This window comes from Castor canadensis, chromosome 8 (genome assembly GCF_047511655.1).
Source record: "Castor canadensis chromosome 8, mCasCan1.hap1v2, whole genome shotgun sequence".
In the NCBI taxonomy this organism is placed as follows: domain Eukaryota; kingdom Metazoa; phylum Chordata; class Mammalia; order Rodentia; family Castoridae; genus Castor; species Castor canadensis.
In genome coordinates, this window is record NC_133393.1 from 106,668,233 (window position 1) to 106,683,694 (window position 15,462).

Consider the following 15,462-nt stretch of genomic DNA (forward strand, 5'->3'; position numbering starts at 1 on the left):
CCCTTGTACTTAGTAGGTAGAAGTGTTTGGTAAGACAGTGTTGGCCAGGCAGAAGAGAGAGCCTGGTAAAGGTACAGTCTTGATAAATGCTGCTCCCTGCCCTCAATTCCATCAGTGAGTTTCTGCTCCACTCCCAAGGAGGGAAAACATTCCAAAAATATTTTGGTCCTTCTTACTACCTGTATGTATTCCTCTCTGCAGGAGCAGTGAGATCACATAATTGGTCAGTTTGAGAAAAGAACACTGGCCCTGGGCATTCAGCCCCTTCTTGGCTTTCTCTGGGCTCATTCTCTCTCATTGCTGCTATGCTGGGTCCCATTCCTGAGGCTTTCTGAGCTTGACAGGGCCAAGACTGTGTAGTTATCTGACTGTGGCAGACCACAGATGCCCATGAGAACATCTGTCCCCGTACTCCCTTCATCCTTAGTACCAGAATCAAAGTTTAGGGTGGGCATATTACTGCTCAGACTAAAACTATGTTTCTTTGCCTCCTTTAAAGCTAGGTAGAATCTGGCAAATCACATGCCAAGAGGATTTTTGAGAAGGCTCCTTACAATTCTTGTCCTCCTGCTGGGAATGCAAATGAAATAACTGGAGCACAGAGAGCTACCTTGGACCAAAAGGTGACTTTAAGGATAAAAGTCAAGTGCTAGCCATATTTAGGAGCATAGGTTCCTACTGACATTGTGGAGCTATATATTAATTCTGAAAGGCCAATAGCTTATAAGTTACGTCACTCACTGCACTGTTAGGATTTTTCAGTTCTGTTCAGAAATCCAACTGAATGATAATAATTTGGGTTACAGTTGGCTCTGTAAACTCTGACTTTTCTCATATTTAAGTTCTAATATCTAGACTTGGTTTGGGAGTGGGGAAGTGATCCGATTCTCACTGTAGGACCAATCTAGCTTTTCTAGCACCAAAAAATTAAATTAGATATAGATATTTTAACCCACAGTTGGCTCCAATTTCTATTTCTCAACATATTTAGGATTGATAAAGGAAGGGATAAATTAGCATATTCACACAACAAGTGCTGTTCAAGGTACCAAGGACTGACATCAGCAAGCTAACTAGAGAACAGTGAGGAGATCAGGGTTTATGGAGCAAAGGGCACTGCAAGGAAGACTAGGTTACAAAGAACTCTATGTTTTAAACTAAGGACTTTTGACTTTAGCCCATAACAACAGAGGACAAGCAATAGAGGGATTTTATTTATTTGTTTAAGGGAGTGTTAGGAATAGATTTGTTTTTTTCTAAAAGTCATTGATAGAAATTTGAGCTAAGATATTCAAATTATGAAGCTAAGTGAGGGAGTAGTTGTGACACTTCAGGTCTGATGGGTGGTGATGGAGAGATGTCAGAGATGGTAAGCTAGCAGAAGAAGTAAGGTGCCTGGGCCCTGATGGCACCAGGGGCTACCTGCCTCATCCAGGCTCTGGACTATATCTCTACTTTAAATGCTATCATTTGGCGTTTCTATTATAAGTAGTGAATTCAATCCATAACTGATGCAGACAAATAATGGTCTATGATTTAACATAGGGAATATCTGAGAAAAATTAGGCTTGGGTGAACGCAAGCTGTTGCCATTGTTGAGAAGACATTAAGCAGACCCTGAGGAATACAGTCCTTAACCCTAGGAATCAAACTCAAAAGCCAAGGAGGGAAGGGGATACTTGGAGAAGCCCAGGTATAAGAAAAATCATTGTCAGAAATATGATTCAACTTTGTCTTTATTATTAAATGGTAGTTCAAGCACATAAAACTAAAAAATTGATAAACAAATTGAAATTAAAAACACTTGTCCTAAAGCAATTACTCCTTTGATTTAGAATTAGAAACCTTTTCCCCTTTTTCATTTTTTTTGCATTTGGGTTTTAATACCTGATTTTGTACGTTGTGTCAGGATGTGAGGTTTGAAATTCATTCAAGATTCCTTTCACTGAGCATACTGTTTAATTTTATTTATTTGTGTAATTGAAAATGGATTTTCACAAATGTAGGTACTTCTGAAAGTGAATTAATCTGGTATGACAATTTTTATTTTTAGGGTAATTAAACCTTGGGTATTTGTAAAATCCTGATACTTCAATATAGTATTATTTGGTTTTCTATATTAATGAAGATTAGTATCTTATATTTGTAGCTTTTAATTCATACTCAGTCTTAAGGCAAACAGCAACTAAACAATGGTGCCTCATATGTGAAACATTTGAAATCAGAGATTTGGTTTTGGATTTACTTTTTAACTGTATAGGTTTGGGACTGTAGCTCTTCTGTTACTTTCACTTTTGGAAACCAATTTCTGCATAGGAAAGTGAGCCAAATTATTCTTGGCCAAAATTTTTTCCCAAAGACCCAATTTAGTTAAGAAGGAGAAACTCAAATAATACATCTGTGCAACTATTTGTAATTGTTCTTGCCAAGAAATATTTGAAGTATTTAGATGAACTTTGGCTTGAAAATGGCAAAGACAGTTCTACCTCTAGGATCACCTCAAAATATAAAGTGATGAAAAATAAAGCAATGCCATCTTCAACACAATTAGAAATATTTCTATCATTCCAAACCATAATATATAAGAAAAATTGCCAAATTCAGTGAGAGTTTCATGGGGAGCAGAAACTGGGGTAGGGTAGGTTCTTGCAACCAGGGGGTGGCAAGAACCGAGAAATGGTGAGAGATTGCAGAGGCCATGGTAGGAGGCAAAAACACAATACTCAGTTTGGAACACTAGAATGCACTGCATGGGCTGGTGGCAGGAAGTATCCAGGAGCCCACTTGGCACCAGGGTATGGTCAGAGCAGTGGACTGAGAGACAAAACATAGAGACATACCGGCAACTGCAGGAAGCTGTCTATCAGTGAGGCATTCTACAATGCGAGCAGTGCAGCTGCTGTGTGCTGTCAGGTGGAGAAGAGCTTGTTCCATGCACAACACAGCATGATGCAATGGTTGAGTTTTGCTAGCCTGGAATGTAACCTGGCCTTGTCATTCTCAGAAGCTCTGGCAAACGTACAGCTCAGAAAGAACTCATTGAATACAGTGATGAGCAATAATTTAAAAAGGACTGGCAGAAGATGTATGCTAATATTAAATAATACAGAAAAACAGGAGAAAAAATACAAAAATAAAGCAGTAGCTGATGAAGGATAGTCATGAGAAAAAATCCTGCCATGGAGCAAATTATACGACTAAACAGATCATAACAAAAAACACATAGCAAGAGATCAAAGCAGAAATATAAGAATTCAGAGAAATGGGACAAGGCAAGATGATGGAGATGAAACATGAGCATATTAGGCATCAGAGGATATGTGGAAACAAAAAGTAAAATCCTATCAAGGGGACTACTGCTGATTTGTGCTCTGTATATAGTAGGTTGTATTCTTTAAATACATTTGAAGAAAGTTGGGCTGTGACTGTATACATTGGCATCTTTTATCACCTTTTGTCATCTTGATGAAAACCACAAAGAAACATGGAATTAAATTAATTATGAACCCAATTCAAGTCAGGAAGGGAACAAAATCTAAGAGAAACTGAGTTAAACTAAAAGCAAAATTTTATGTAAAAAGACCCAGAGTGGAACTAACAAATAGAGGTAACTAGTAATTTGGGGTGGAGGGAATGAAGAAAAGCAAACTATCAGCAATCTAATCATGAAAAAAGTAGAAACACAAGAAAACCAATTAATTAGCAGTATTGGGATGTGATTTAGAACCTGAAAAAATAAAAATTAAATCAGAGGTTCCTTAATTATATGCAAATACATATGAAAACCTGGATAAATCAGATTTTTTCCTGGGAGAATACAAATGATCAAAATGACCTCAAAAGATGGCATAATCAGACAGAAAAACATCTACCTGAGAAATAAAACCTGCAGAGACCATAAGAGCTACACTATCTGTGAGAATGGCACAGTCCAGGGACCACCAGTTTGTCATCTTCTGTACTGACCTTTGCTAAATCAAATTAGACTAATCAGTGTTTTCTCAGACTTAAAAGGAATAAACAAGGCACAAAGAGACCCAAAGCATAAGGTCTGGCATCCTAGAGCTAAACAATAAAATTGAGGATCATTCCATTGTGGGACCTACTTAAAAACATTCCTTCATTCCCCACCAGCTTTGATCAATCACTTTATTTCTTTTACTTATTTATGTATTTATTTATGGCAGTACTAAGGTTTGAACTCAGGGCCTCTCACTTAGTAGGCAGGTACCCCGCCAATTCCCTAATTTTCTTTTTAATTAAGTAACATTTATCACTCTTTGTACTTGTTTACTTGTTAACTGTCTGCCCCTTCAGCAGGGTAACCTCTTAAAAACAGACTGTCTCTGTTGTCCAACAGTGTGTGTATGTATACTGTACCTTGAATGGCTATTGTGCCTATCACAACACATCTGTTCAGTGAGTAAGTAGGACAGGTTGACATTTTGGAGAGGCAGCAGAGAATAGTAAGGAATGTGACTACAAAGACATACATTTTCAGCCCAAGGAGGAAGGTGTGCGTTGCAGAGATGCAACATCCTGTTGGGAATGGGGCAACTGTAGTAGACTTAAAGGGGACTGTGAGCACGTGTAAGGCCATCCTGGGGCAGAAGAGCGAGCCTGCTGAGAGACTGGAGGGCAGGTTGGAGAGATAAGCTACATGTCATAACAGGATATCTAATAGAAGAAAAAGTACATTGTGTGCCTTGCTTGTAAAAAGTCAACTACAAGTACAATCTGGACAGACCTTTTTAACCTAATACCACAGATAAAGTGAAAAAAAAAACTGGACTCAGATCTTGGTAAACAGTAAGCTCAAAATGAATGATGTGACTATAAAAATCCTATGTTGAGGTAGTCTGAGTTGATAGGTTCTGCATCTTTGAGAAAGAAGGTGACTGGCTTCTCTGCACTGGGTTGTCACACTGTTGGATGACTGTGCTTACTGAGTGCTACACTTTAGTAGGCATAGAGTTAAACATATTCAGAAGACAATAAGATACTCAAAAGTAGGTTAGGTGAATAACAGTGAAAGGAACTGAGGCTATTTTTCTTGGAGAAGGAAAGACTCAAAAGAGAAGTGATAGCTGTCTTCCAGTATCTGAAGGACTGTCAAGTGGAAGAGGCTTTAGTCTGATTCTGAATCTCCTTGAGGGTAGAACTAGGACTAATAGGCAGAAGCCACAGACAGGCAAATTTAAGATCAATGCAATCAAGAGTTTAGGAGCTGCCAGACGTAGTGAAGAGTGGAGGCTGCCTGGGCAGTTAGGGAGAACCTGTCACCTCGGCTACTCAAGCCACACAGCAAAGCTGGGCACAGCACCAATGGATGCACTGGAAGTCAGACTAACTGATGTCTAGCTCCTCCTGTTACACTGGAACCTGTGATAAACACTGGTCTTCAACTTCCAGGTTCGTTATGAGACTCACATGAGATTAGTTATATGAAAATACTTAATAAACTCTAACATGCTCTACAAATGTAAGGCATTATTACGTTACCTTGGAGAACTTCAATTCTGTTCTGATTGTCACAATCTCTACTTATCCTTTAGCTACTTCAGCTTTAGAGATTTCTAAATTTCTAAATGTCAAATTTAATATTATTATGATCACTATTCAAATGTTTTAAATGCAAGTTGGACACCATGGTAAGCATCTGTTAATCCCAGCATTCAGGAGACGGAGGCAGTTGAGTTGGATTGAAAGTTCGAGGCCAGCCTGGGCTAACTGGTGAGACCTTGGGTCAAAAAATACACCAACTTTTTAGAAATGCTTCATAAGTAATATATGATTCCTCAGCTTTCACTAATGAGGGACAAGACCTATATTGAGTATGTTAATCATGGTCCTGTATCTGTGAAATAGAGGACTGGCATAAATAAATTGTTATGTACCACCCTACAGGATGGAACCCATTATTATCCAATGTCATCCTAATAAGATTTTGTAGAATTTATTTTTGTCTCTAAATAAATAAATAACACATCAATAAACCAGAGTTTAGTATGACAGAATTTGACTTACATACTTTACCCAGTGTTCTGTGGTGGCCCATCAAGTTTTCAGGCAACAAAAGACCAAAAATCGTATGTTCTCCCTCATATGTGGACATTAGATCAAGGGCAAACAGAACAAGGGGATTGGACTTTGAGCACATGATAAAAGCGAGAGCACACAAGGGAGGGGTGAGGATAGGTAAGACACCTAAAAAATTAGCTAGCATTTGTTGCCCTTAACGCAGAGAAACTAAAGCAGATACCTTAAAAGCAACTGAGGCCAATAGGAATAGGGGACCAGGAACTAGAGAAAAGGTGAGATCAAAAAGAATTAACCTAGAAGGCAACACACACGCACAGGAAATTAATGTGAGTCAACTCCCTGTATAGCTATCCTTATCTCAACCAGCAAAAACACTTGTTCCTTCCTATTATGGCTTATACTCTCTCTACAACAAAATTAGAGATAAGGGCAAAATATTTTCTGCTGGGTATTGAGGGGGTGGGAGAGGGAGGGGGCAGAGTGGGTGGTAAGGGAGGGGGTGGGGGCAAGGGGGAGAAATGACCCAAGCCTTGTATGCACATATGTATAATAAAACAATAAAAAAAAAGTTTTCAGGCAATAAAAATGTCTGTAATTGGGCAAGGGGGTGGGCTAGCTAATTTTCACAAGGTATTCTGACTTGGAAAAATTGATTGCCAGATAAATGAAAATCTCAATTCTATTTAAGTACACAGAATATTTTCTCTCCCAAGCTCCAATATCATCTCTAATAGGTAAAATATTATCTCTTTCTATTTTTTTTCTACCTATCACAGGACATAACAGAGAGTGACACAATAAAGGCAGGCTAGAAGAAGAAAACTAAGAAAACCAGGACAAGAGGAAACTGGATACATGCTCTCCTGAAGGCACAGTTAACTAAGCTTCAAAGCAACCCTCACACCCAAACGCATTCTCTAAGCTATTTGCTTATTTCTTTTATTCTTTGGCTGACAGTCAAGATGACATCTATGCTTTCATGTCTTATGAATACAACTCTCTAATAATGAGTATTCAGGGAATCCTTTGCAAGTTTCTATTTAAAGGCCAGGGGTGGGCAAGAATAAATAGGACCACAAATCACTGGCCAATGTCTTATGCACAACTTCAGAACTCTGCAATCCGTTTTTTTACAGAAAGCTTGCTAAAAAATAAGACAATAGGGCCTTATTCAAGTGAACCACTTTATTGTATGGTCTGCCTCATATCAATCTAAACTTTAAGGACAAGATCTGCATTGAGCACTTGGACATCAGAAGATCTAATGGGCTGTTAGAGTTTGATAAATGTTCATGACTTACCAGCACTAAGAAGGAGGAAATGCAAAGCCAGCCAAGTGAAAGTACTCAATGTGTTCAATGTGGTGGCACTGAAACAGACACAGGTTAAATAAAGACACTCTCCTTATGGAGCAGAGGGCAAATCTTACTTACCTTGATTTCCATAGCTGGCATCTACTGCAGACCCATCCCATGAGTCCACAGCACTGTCCACGCTGGGCACTGTGGAGGGGTACATGTCGGCTAGCTTGCCTGGCTTCTGTGTTGGTGAGGAGTCCTCCTCCACATCTCCCAGGTCACTCAGGTGGCTGGGGATCGGGAACTTCTTAGGACTTGATGCTGATTGTGCTTCACAGACAGGAAAGGAGGTTGAAAATCAGAGTAAATTCAAATAACAATACTCAAATACTCTGTGTCTGGAGTGTCATTTCCCCAGAAACACACATATAGATACCAGCACATTCTTTTAGGGAAGGAAATGCACTAGCAATCCTTAATTAAGGCTCTCGACCCACTCACCATCTGTCTGTTTCTTAATTTTCAAGGTGACAGTCTCTCCTGCCATCTGTAACAAATGGATGGCTTCACTCAGAGGCTTCCCTTTCAAGCTGCTGCTGTTGATGGCTAGGATTCGGTCTCCTATGTGGATGGCGCCAGTTCTGAAACACCAAACAGGAATAAGAAGATGGAAACAATTCCTGCATGCTACTGAGGATAAATTCACTGACAGATTCCACACTTTCATAACAATAAGGACTTGGCAAGGGTCTCCAGAAGTCACTTCCTACTGCTTTCTCCTGAGAAATGGTATAAGATAACTACATCTGTTGTGAATTACTTTTTAGCTAAAAATAAAGTTAGAGAAATTGGTTTAATTAGTTTTGAAAATGAACTTGGATATTTTTTCAAACTGCAAGGAAGCTGAGTCACTTGGCAATCCCCCGCACTTAAAAGTTCCAAGAGCATGAACTCTGTCAAACAGTAACCGTAGCACAATGTAGCATGGGCTATTCTTTCTTTTTACATGTTTAAAATAGTTAACACAATCAGTGCTTAGCTCCCAGAAGTGATGCTCAGGAAGAAGGGGACATACCCCAGACTCTGGTGTGCCAGGGCCTCTACTGTTGATGATTCTCAATATTGAGAAAGGCTGGACAATAACCAAACAGTGCTCGCTTTGAATTCACTTCTCCCCTACCAGCTGTGTGGCCTGGGTACCTTACTGAACCTCTCACTCCAAGGTGGATCATCATCTCACAGGCAAAGCATGAGGATTAAATAGGAAAACAAGCCAGGGCTCAGCACACTGCTTAAAATGTGGGTAAGGAAAATACATTATTGATCAAGAAAACTTAGATCTTTTCTGTTCTCATCTCATCCTCATCCAATCTGAACTACTAGATTGGAATGTATAATTCTGACATTCACCACATCCATCTTCATTGGGAAGCACTGGTTGGAGAAAGGCATAGACCATAGCACAGAAGCTCAGGCATGATACAAAAACTCAGATCTCTGCTCTGGACAAAGTCTGGAGAGTCTGAATCCCATGTATCAGCTGCTGGTTGGGTTGGCTCACTTTAAATATAGTGAGCAAAGGAATTAACCCAACTCACAGGGCTGCTGGTGACCGAGTTCACTGATTACAGCTTGCTTCAGGGGACGTGGCACCTGTACTAGATTGACTATTCTATCATTACATTATGCTTAAGGAATCTTTTTCCCTGAAAGAAAAAATAAAACAACAAAACTCTTTGTTCTCTCTTAAGGACTCTTAGGTTATGAAAGATCTAGGTTGTCAAAATCTAGGTGTAAGGAAACACTTCACTGAACAGATCAGTATTAATCTTTGTTGTCTCTCTAACAGAGATCCACAGGAAAGGAGGATGTCTGAAGAGTATCCTATTCTAGGCTTCTCTGCTAATATCAGAATATTAAACTTTCTGAGCTGCCTTCATCTGACAGATGAAGATGTTGGTTGAGCTGTTTCTAAGATACTTTGCTGCTCCAACATTCCACAACACTGCATCTGTCTGCAAACCAATGTCTTCAAATGTCAGCAGAAATTATGTGTTTGAGCACTTTTGAGCTAGGTCAGTGGGGGAACAAATCTGGTTATAGACTTTGTTATATGCCCAATAAGTCTCAGAAAGAACTGCAGTTTACTAGGGGTGGAGAGTAGGAACCATCGCCTACAAAAGGACATTGCACATTAGAAGATCCTGTTGAGAGAGGTTGCTATACTTTGTTTCCTATAATCTTTGAAAACAAAGCCTGTAATGTCCTCTCCCCAAAAACATGGCAGCTAAGCACCCTACTGGTCAGGTAAAAGAGGCTCAGCAAATGTTTACAGAATTGAATTGGACACATCTTTTAACCTCCCTGAACTTCAGTCTTCTTTTCTCAAAATATACACAATATAAACCTACCTCCAGTTGATGATGGTCAGTTTATATAAGCTTATGACATTTTTTACTGCCTACAAGACACCCTCAAAGTCAAGTCTCAGCCTGAGAATTCTCAAGCTCTTAAAATCAATCCTTTGTGGAGATTTAAAAGTCGACAGATATACAGGAGGGGAGCACATTTTTATGTGGTTATGAGAAGGGAAGCCCCTCTCAGACGTAGGTAATTGTAGCAGTTCCTTCAAATTTTACCTTTCAGCTAATCCCCCTTTAGTGAGACTTGAAATGATTATAGGATCAAATGGCTCTTCAGTTCCTGAAATTGTGATGCCAAGGGGTCCCCCGTAGCGCTTCAGCTCCACGGTATAAATAATTGCTCCTGAACTTTCTTGCTCATCTGCAATAAATGCCAAGGATTCATAATTCGTTTCTTTAGACAAAGCAAAATAATAAGACACAGCCTCACACATAAAGTAGGAAATTCAAAACATTACCATTGGAACATTATGTCTCAGAAATAATTATTTTGGGAAATAGCATTTCCTTAATAGGCTCTCACATTCTAATACAGGGACATAGCTGTCATCATTGGTGCCAAGACAGGGGAACACTGCCTAACAACTTATGTTTTAAGCCTGTGGGTGATCCACCTAACTGGCATTGCAAAACCCTTAGACTGTGTCTCTCTGCCTGGCACAGTGCTTGCCCAGCATTTTGCTAAGTATGTGATAAAGACCTGTGGAGTAAATGTGGAGAAGAGAGTTGCTCAATAACGAAGAAGAGATTGGGGTATGGAATTTCCATTTTCAGATTTTACGTGCAAACTAATTTTCAAAATAGGAAAGTTAATTTGCTCAGAGTTGGACTTAGAATCCCTTACATATCTTCCACTGATGGTGTCTTAGGTCTGTTGATCAATTTATGCATATTAAAACGGGGGCTTGACCACCACTGATGAATGGATTAAGAAAATGTGGTATCTATACACAATGGAATTTTATGCAGCCATGAAGAAAAATGAAATGTTATCATTCGCTGGTAAATGGATAGAATTGGAGAACATCATTCTGAGTGAGGTTAGCCTGGCCCAAAAGACCAAAAATCGTATGTTCTCCCTCATATGTGGACATTAGATCAAGGGAAAACACAACAATGGGATTGGACTTTGAGCACATGATAAAAGCGAGAGCACACAAGAGAGGGGTGAGGATAGGTAAGACACCTAAAAAATTAGCTAGCATTTGTTGCCCTTAACGCAGAGAAACTAAAACAGATACCTTAAAAGCAACTGAGGCCAATAGGAAAAGGGGACCAGGAACTAGAGAAAAGGTTAGATCAAGAAGAATTAACCTAGAAGGTAACACACATGCACAGGAAATCAATGTGAATCAACTCCCTGTATAGCTATCCTTATCTCAACCAGCAAAAACACTTGTTCCTTCCTATTATGGCTTATACTCTCTCTACAACAAAATTAGAAATAAGGGCAAAATAGTTTCTGCTGGGTATTGAGGGTGGGGGGGAGAGGGAGGGGGCAGAGTGGGTGGTAAGGGAGGGGGTGGGGGCAGGGGGGAGAAATGACCCAAGCCTTGTATGCACATATGAATAATAAAAGAAAAAAAAACAGGGGCTTGAATGATTATCTCTTCTCTGCTACTCATAGTAAGAACGCTGTTGTCTATATTTCATCAGTCTATACAGGCTGCCATAGTGTTGTGTACTAATTTTGGCCATTTAATATTAGCATGAATGAAGACATTTCTGAATGTGGTCTACCTCAAGTCTTGGCCAGAAAGAAAGGTGTCATGGGTCACCTCCAATATGGTGACTGTGATGACTGTGGCAGGATTTACATTATGAAGTCTCAGAATACAAAGTGTCTTATTTGCTTAGGACATACTTAAAGTTCCTGGGTATTTCTTATTTTATTTCTTGGGCCTGGGAGCTGTAAATGGTTAAGGAGCCGTTTCATGTCTGTACCTAAGGATACAATGAAATGGTCCAGGAGCTGCTTTCACAAAACAGTTAGCTTTTATAGTCAGACTATATCATGGTGAAGCATTAACACAGTCACATTTTTTCATTGAGCAGCTGTTCATTTAGGATATGAAATGCTAAAATAAGGAGGAAAAGAAAAGCTTGAGTTAACAATTCAATTATCTGTGTACACAGTGAAGAGTTAGGGTGAATATAAAATGAAAGGTTTATAGGGTAATGTGGGGAGCAATGTGTCTTCTTTTGTCAGCATTTACCTTACTACTGGATATAGATTGTGTGTTCTGGAATGCAGCCATCCCCTCTTCCCAAGTGCTCTGTCCTCCTAAGTTCCACACACTGAGAATTCATGATCACCTACCACACACCACAGTGCTTGAATCAACATCTTAGGGAATAAAAATCTTCAATGTCAGACTACGTTTATATTAGCAGCTGACACTCCTCCATACACATCCGACCAACAAAGCATCATTAGATGGTTCACACTTTTCTTCCAGGCTACTGCTTACGTTGTGGCCAACAGGCTGGTTGTGATCTACTAAGGGTTCCAGAGAGAAGCACTGGGATACAGTGATCCAATAATGGTCAAAAGCCTGCATTTGCCTGTAGTATAGTATTTGCTCTGCCCTCAGAGATGACTTTCAATCTAAATGAGTACGGTATTATTGGGAACATTAATGTGTCCTTTGCAGCTGGCATCAACCACTATATTGTGGATAAAACTCTGAATGTGTCCTTGCCCTTAGGGCCCCCAGGCACAGTTAATATTAGTTACTTCTGGGTACTCTCCTAGCCACTCCATGTGGGTGGGTATCCCACTGGAAAGATCATGAACTTCCAATGCACTCCACATAAGCCAAGTATGGGCACACACTTGTCAATGGGCACCAGATATTCTAATTTGCACATCAGCTTGTTGAAGGAGATGAGGAAAAGGACAGTTGCCCAGCACCTGGAGATGCAGGAACTTGCTTAAGTTTCAATTGAAACTTTAGTTCAGATGGAAACAAACATCAGCACATGAAAGGTGAGTTTGGGTGCAGTCCCACTCTATGGGAGATTTAGTTAGTTCATCCTTCAGGCAATCCAGAGGGAGCACTCTGTTATTTTTGGACATTCTATACCTCCTCTCTCTCTCTTCTTTCCCTCTCTTCTCGAGGTATATATGTATATATGTACATATACATATACACATACATAAACATTATATATATATACAATATGTACATATACACACATATGAAAATTAGAATCACATTTCTGGAAAATGTGAACATTGTGTAAATATCTGACGTTATTAAGAATTATTGCTACACTGTCATGGTGGCTCATTCCTGAAATCCAAGCTACTTGGGAGGTAGGGGTAGGAGAACTGTGGTTCAAGGTTGACCCAGGCAAAAAGTAAGACCCTATCTGAAAAATAACTAAAGCAAAAAGGGCTGGGGACATGGCTCAAATGGTAGTGCACACGTGCCTTGCAAACTCAAGGCCCTGAGTTCTAAACCCCAGTATTGCCCCCCTCCAAAAAAAAAGGATTATTGCTAATATTTTAAAATGTGATGATATTATTTAGTCATATGTTTTAAAAGAGATTCTGGGGATTCATGAGAAGTATTTACAAGAAGAAATGACAATATGCCTGAAATGTCTTTAAATAACTCAGTAGGCTGTAGAAACTAACTTGGGAGTATGGATTTGTTGTCAGTTAACAATTGTTGACACTGGGTGATGCTTTTCCCTATTTTTGTAGATAGTTACAATTTCATGAGTTTTTTTTTAAGATAAAATGATATTGTCTTAGAAAGCCCTGTGTGGGTGCTTGGAGTGAACAGATATTTAATTAATCTGGCTTCCTTCTTTCCACTGATGGTGGTAGTGCTGGCTGCTCAGGCTTGGTCCTACCCAGACCATATGGCCTATCTGGCTACAAGACAAGGTTCCCATGCCCCGCACTGCCATTTGCTCTCAGGGTGGCTCCATCTTGGCTCAGCTCAGATTTTCATAGTAGGGTTTTCCTCCTAAATGGCTTTCCTGCTCGGGACCCAGCCTTTGTCCTCTCATCTATCTTCATCAGTGTTGCCAACACACAATTCCTTCTCTTTCTTTCCCAGAATAGTTTAAAAACAACCATAAGCCTGAATATGTTACTGTCTTGAAGCTTTTCAATTGGTTTCCACACTCCTTAAGAATAAAATATGACCCCTTTTCAAGAGCTGCCCTAGAACCTCTGCTTCTCCAGAGGGTCACACATTCTCCTCATTCCAATCCTACTTCCGAACTCTCTCTTCATAGAGTCACTACAGTTCCCTCTTCTGTTATTGTCTGCCTTTTCACACTTTACTCCCTGTGTACAGATATCCTTCTTCCATTTCTTCTTCTGGGAATTTCTTCTCCTATTTCAAAACTTGACCCAGGTGTCTTATCTTTCAAGGAGCCTTCCTGGCCTTCCTCATTTGGGTTTAGGGTTTTTCCTATGGCACTTGACAGCTCCTGTGCAAACTTCTAGTATTTCTCAACTTTAAAATTTCTTGCCCCAGCAGGGGAAAAATTAAATTTCAGATTCTTTGCTCCCTAAGAACCAATTTTTGCCATCATCAAGAACATGTGTTCTAGCATGTATTTTTCAGTCTATGTTTTAAGGAGCTCTTTCCTTGTCTCCTTCATTAGAAGAGGGTCACCTTGACCGTGGAGGTTTTTGTGTTCATATCCCCACAGCCTAGAACTAAGCTTGGCCCCCAAGCACCCAGGCACCTGGGAGAATTGAGTAAATGCTTGCAATGAGTAAAAGGATGAATGGATGTTAATATGCAGTGTGTATCTAAGAGAGCTCTATGAGTCAGCCCCTTGCTATGCCAAGGCCTAGTTTTCTTCTCTGAGACAGGTGATAGAAAGCCAATCTGGCCCATTCAAAGTGTGAAACTAAGACCTGGGCTACCATAAGGAGGACCAGCACATCTAGAACTTCTTCCCTCCACTGTTTCTAGAGTATTGAGTCAGCTTTAGGCTGAACTTGCAATCGCATCTGTCTTTTTGGGCTTTAGCCCTGCTGGCGTCTGAGAGGCCCTGTTGCTTCGGAGGAGGGCTCTAAGTGTCACTTAGGAAGCTTTCCTCAGACCACTTGGCAGGTGGAAGCCCTCCAAATGCTTGCTCCTTGAGGCTGCTCCAGCTTAAAGGCTTAGAAAGGAACAGCTAGAGTGATCAGCCAGAAGAGAAACTTTCTGAGAAGGAAGAATGCAGAATCACCAGGAAGTTTCAAAGTGAGCCTAAACAGATGTTAATGATATTATAAGCAGCATTTATATCACAACAGAAGGCTTACAACTATTAGTGAAAGACAGGGACGGAGGCCAGCCTACTTGTTTGTTCTGCTCAGCTCTAGTTAAGAAAATTAATGGGGCCATGGAACAGATGCAAAATTGCTGCATTACTTATCTGCAATGTTATTTTCAGGCTTCTTGAGTGCTGCCTGTTTAACAAAATGAACACTGCCTGGCTTGAATCCATAATGGCAGCTGCTTCTATGGCCAAACAGGAGGCTTGGATTTGGGACAGAGCCTTTGGAAGGCATACATGGGTAGGTCAATGAAAGTTCACTCCAACAAAAAATGATGGAATTAATTTTAGAGTATGGGTAAAATTCTTGGAGTTGGACAGGCCTGAAAAAACAAACCATTTAGAACAATACCCCTACAGCTGCATAGCTGTTGTAAGGTAATTTTATCAAAGTAAGGTACTAA

The 15,462-nt window shown here is 40.0% G+C and overlaps 1 protein-coding gene across 17 annotated transcripts in view; it reads right to left on the minus strand.

Annotated features, from left to right (window-relative positions):
* Positions 1 to 15,462, minus strand: part of Grip1 (glutamate receptor interacting protein 1) — a 644,165-nt gene that overhangs the window by 31,449 nt on the left and 597,254 nt on the right. For all 17 annotated transcript variants that reach the window (XM_074083851.1, XM_074083844.1, XM_074083854.1 and 14 more), the window contains 3 exons: positions 9,980 to 10,124; positions 7,842 to 7,981; positions 7,476 to 7,670 (listed from right to left, as the gene is read on the minus strand). In XM_074083851.1, the coding sequence (XP_073939952.1) occupies positions 7,476 to 7,670; positions 7,842 to 7,981; positions 9,980 to 10,124 (480 nt within the window). The remainder of the gene's footprint in view (positions 1 to 7,475; positions 7,671 to 7,841; positions 7,982 to 9,979; positions 10,125 to 15,462) is intronic.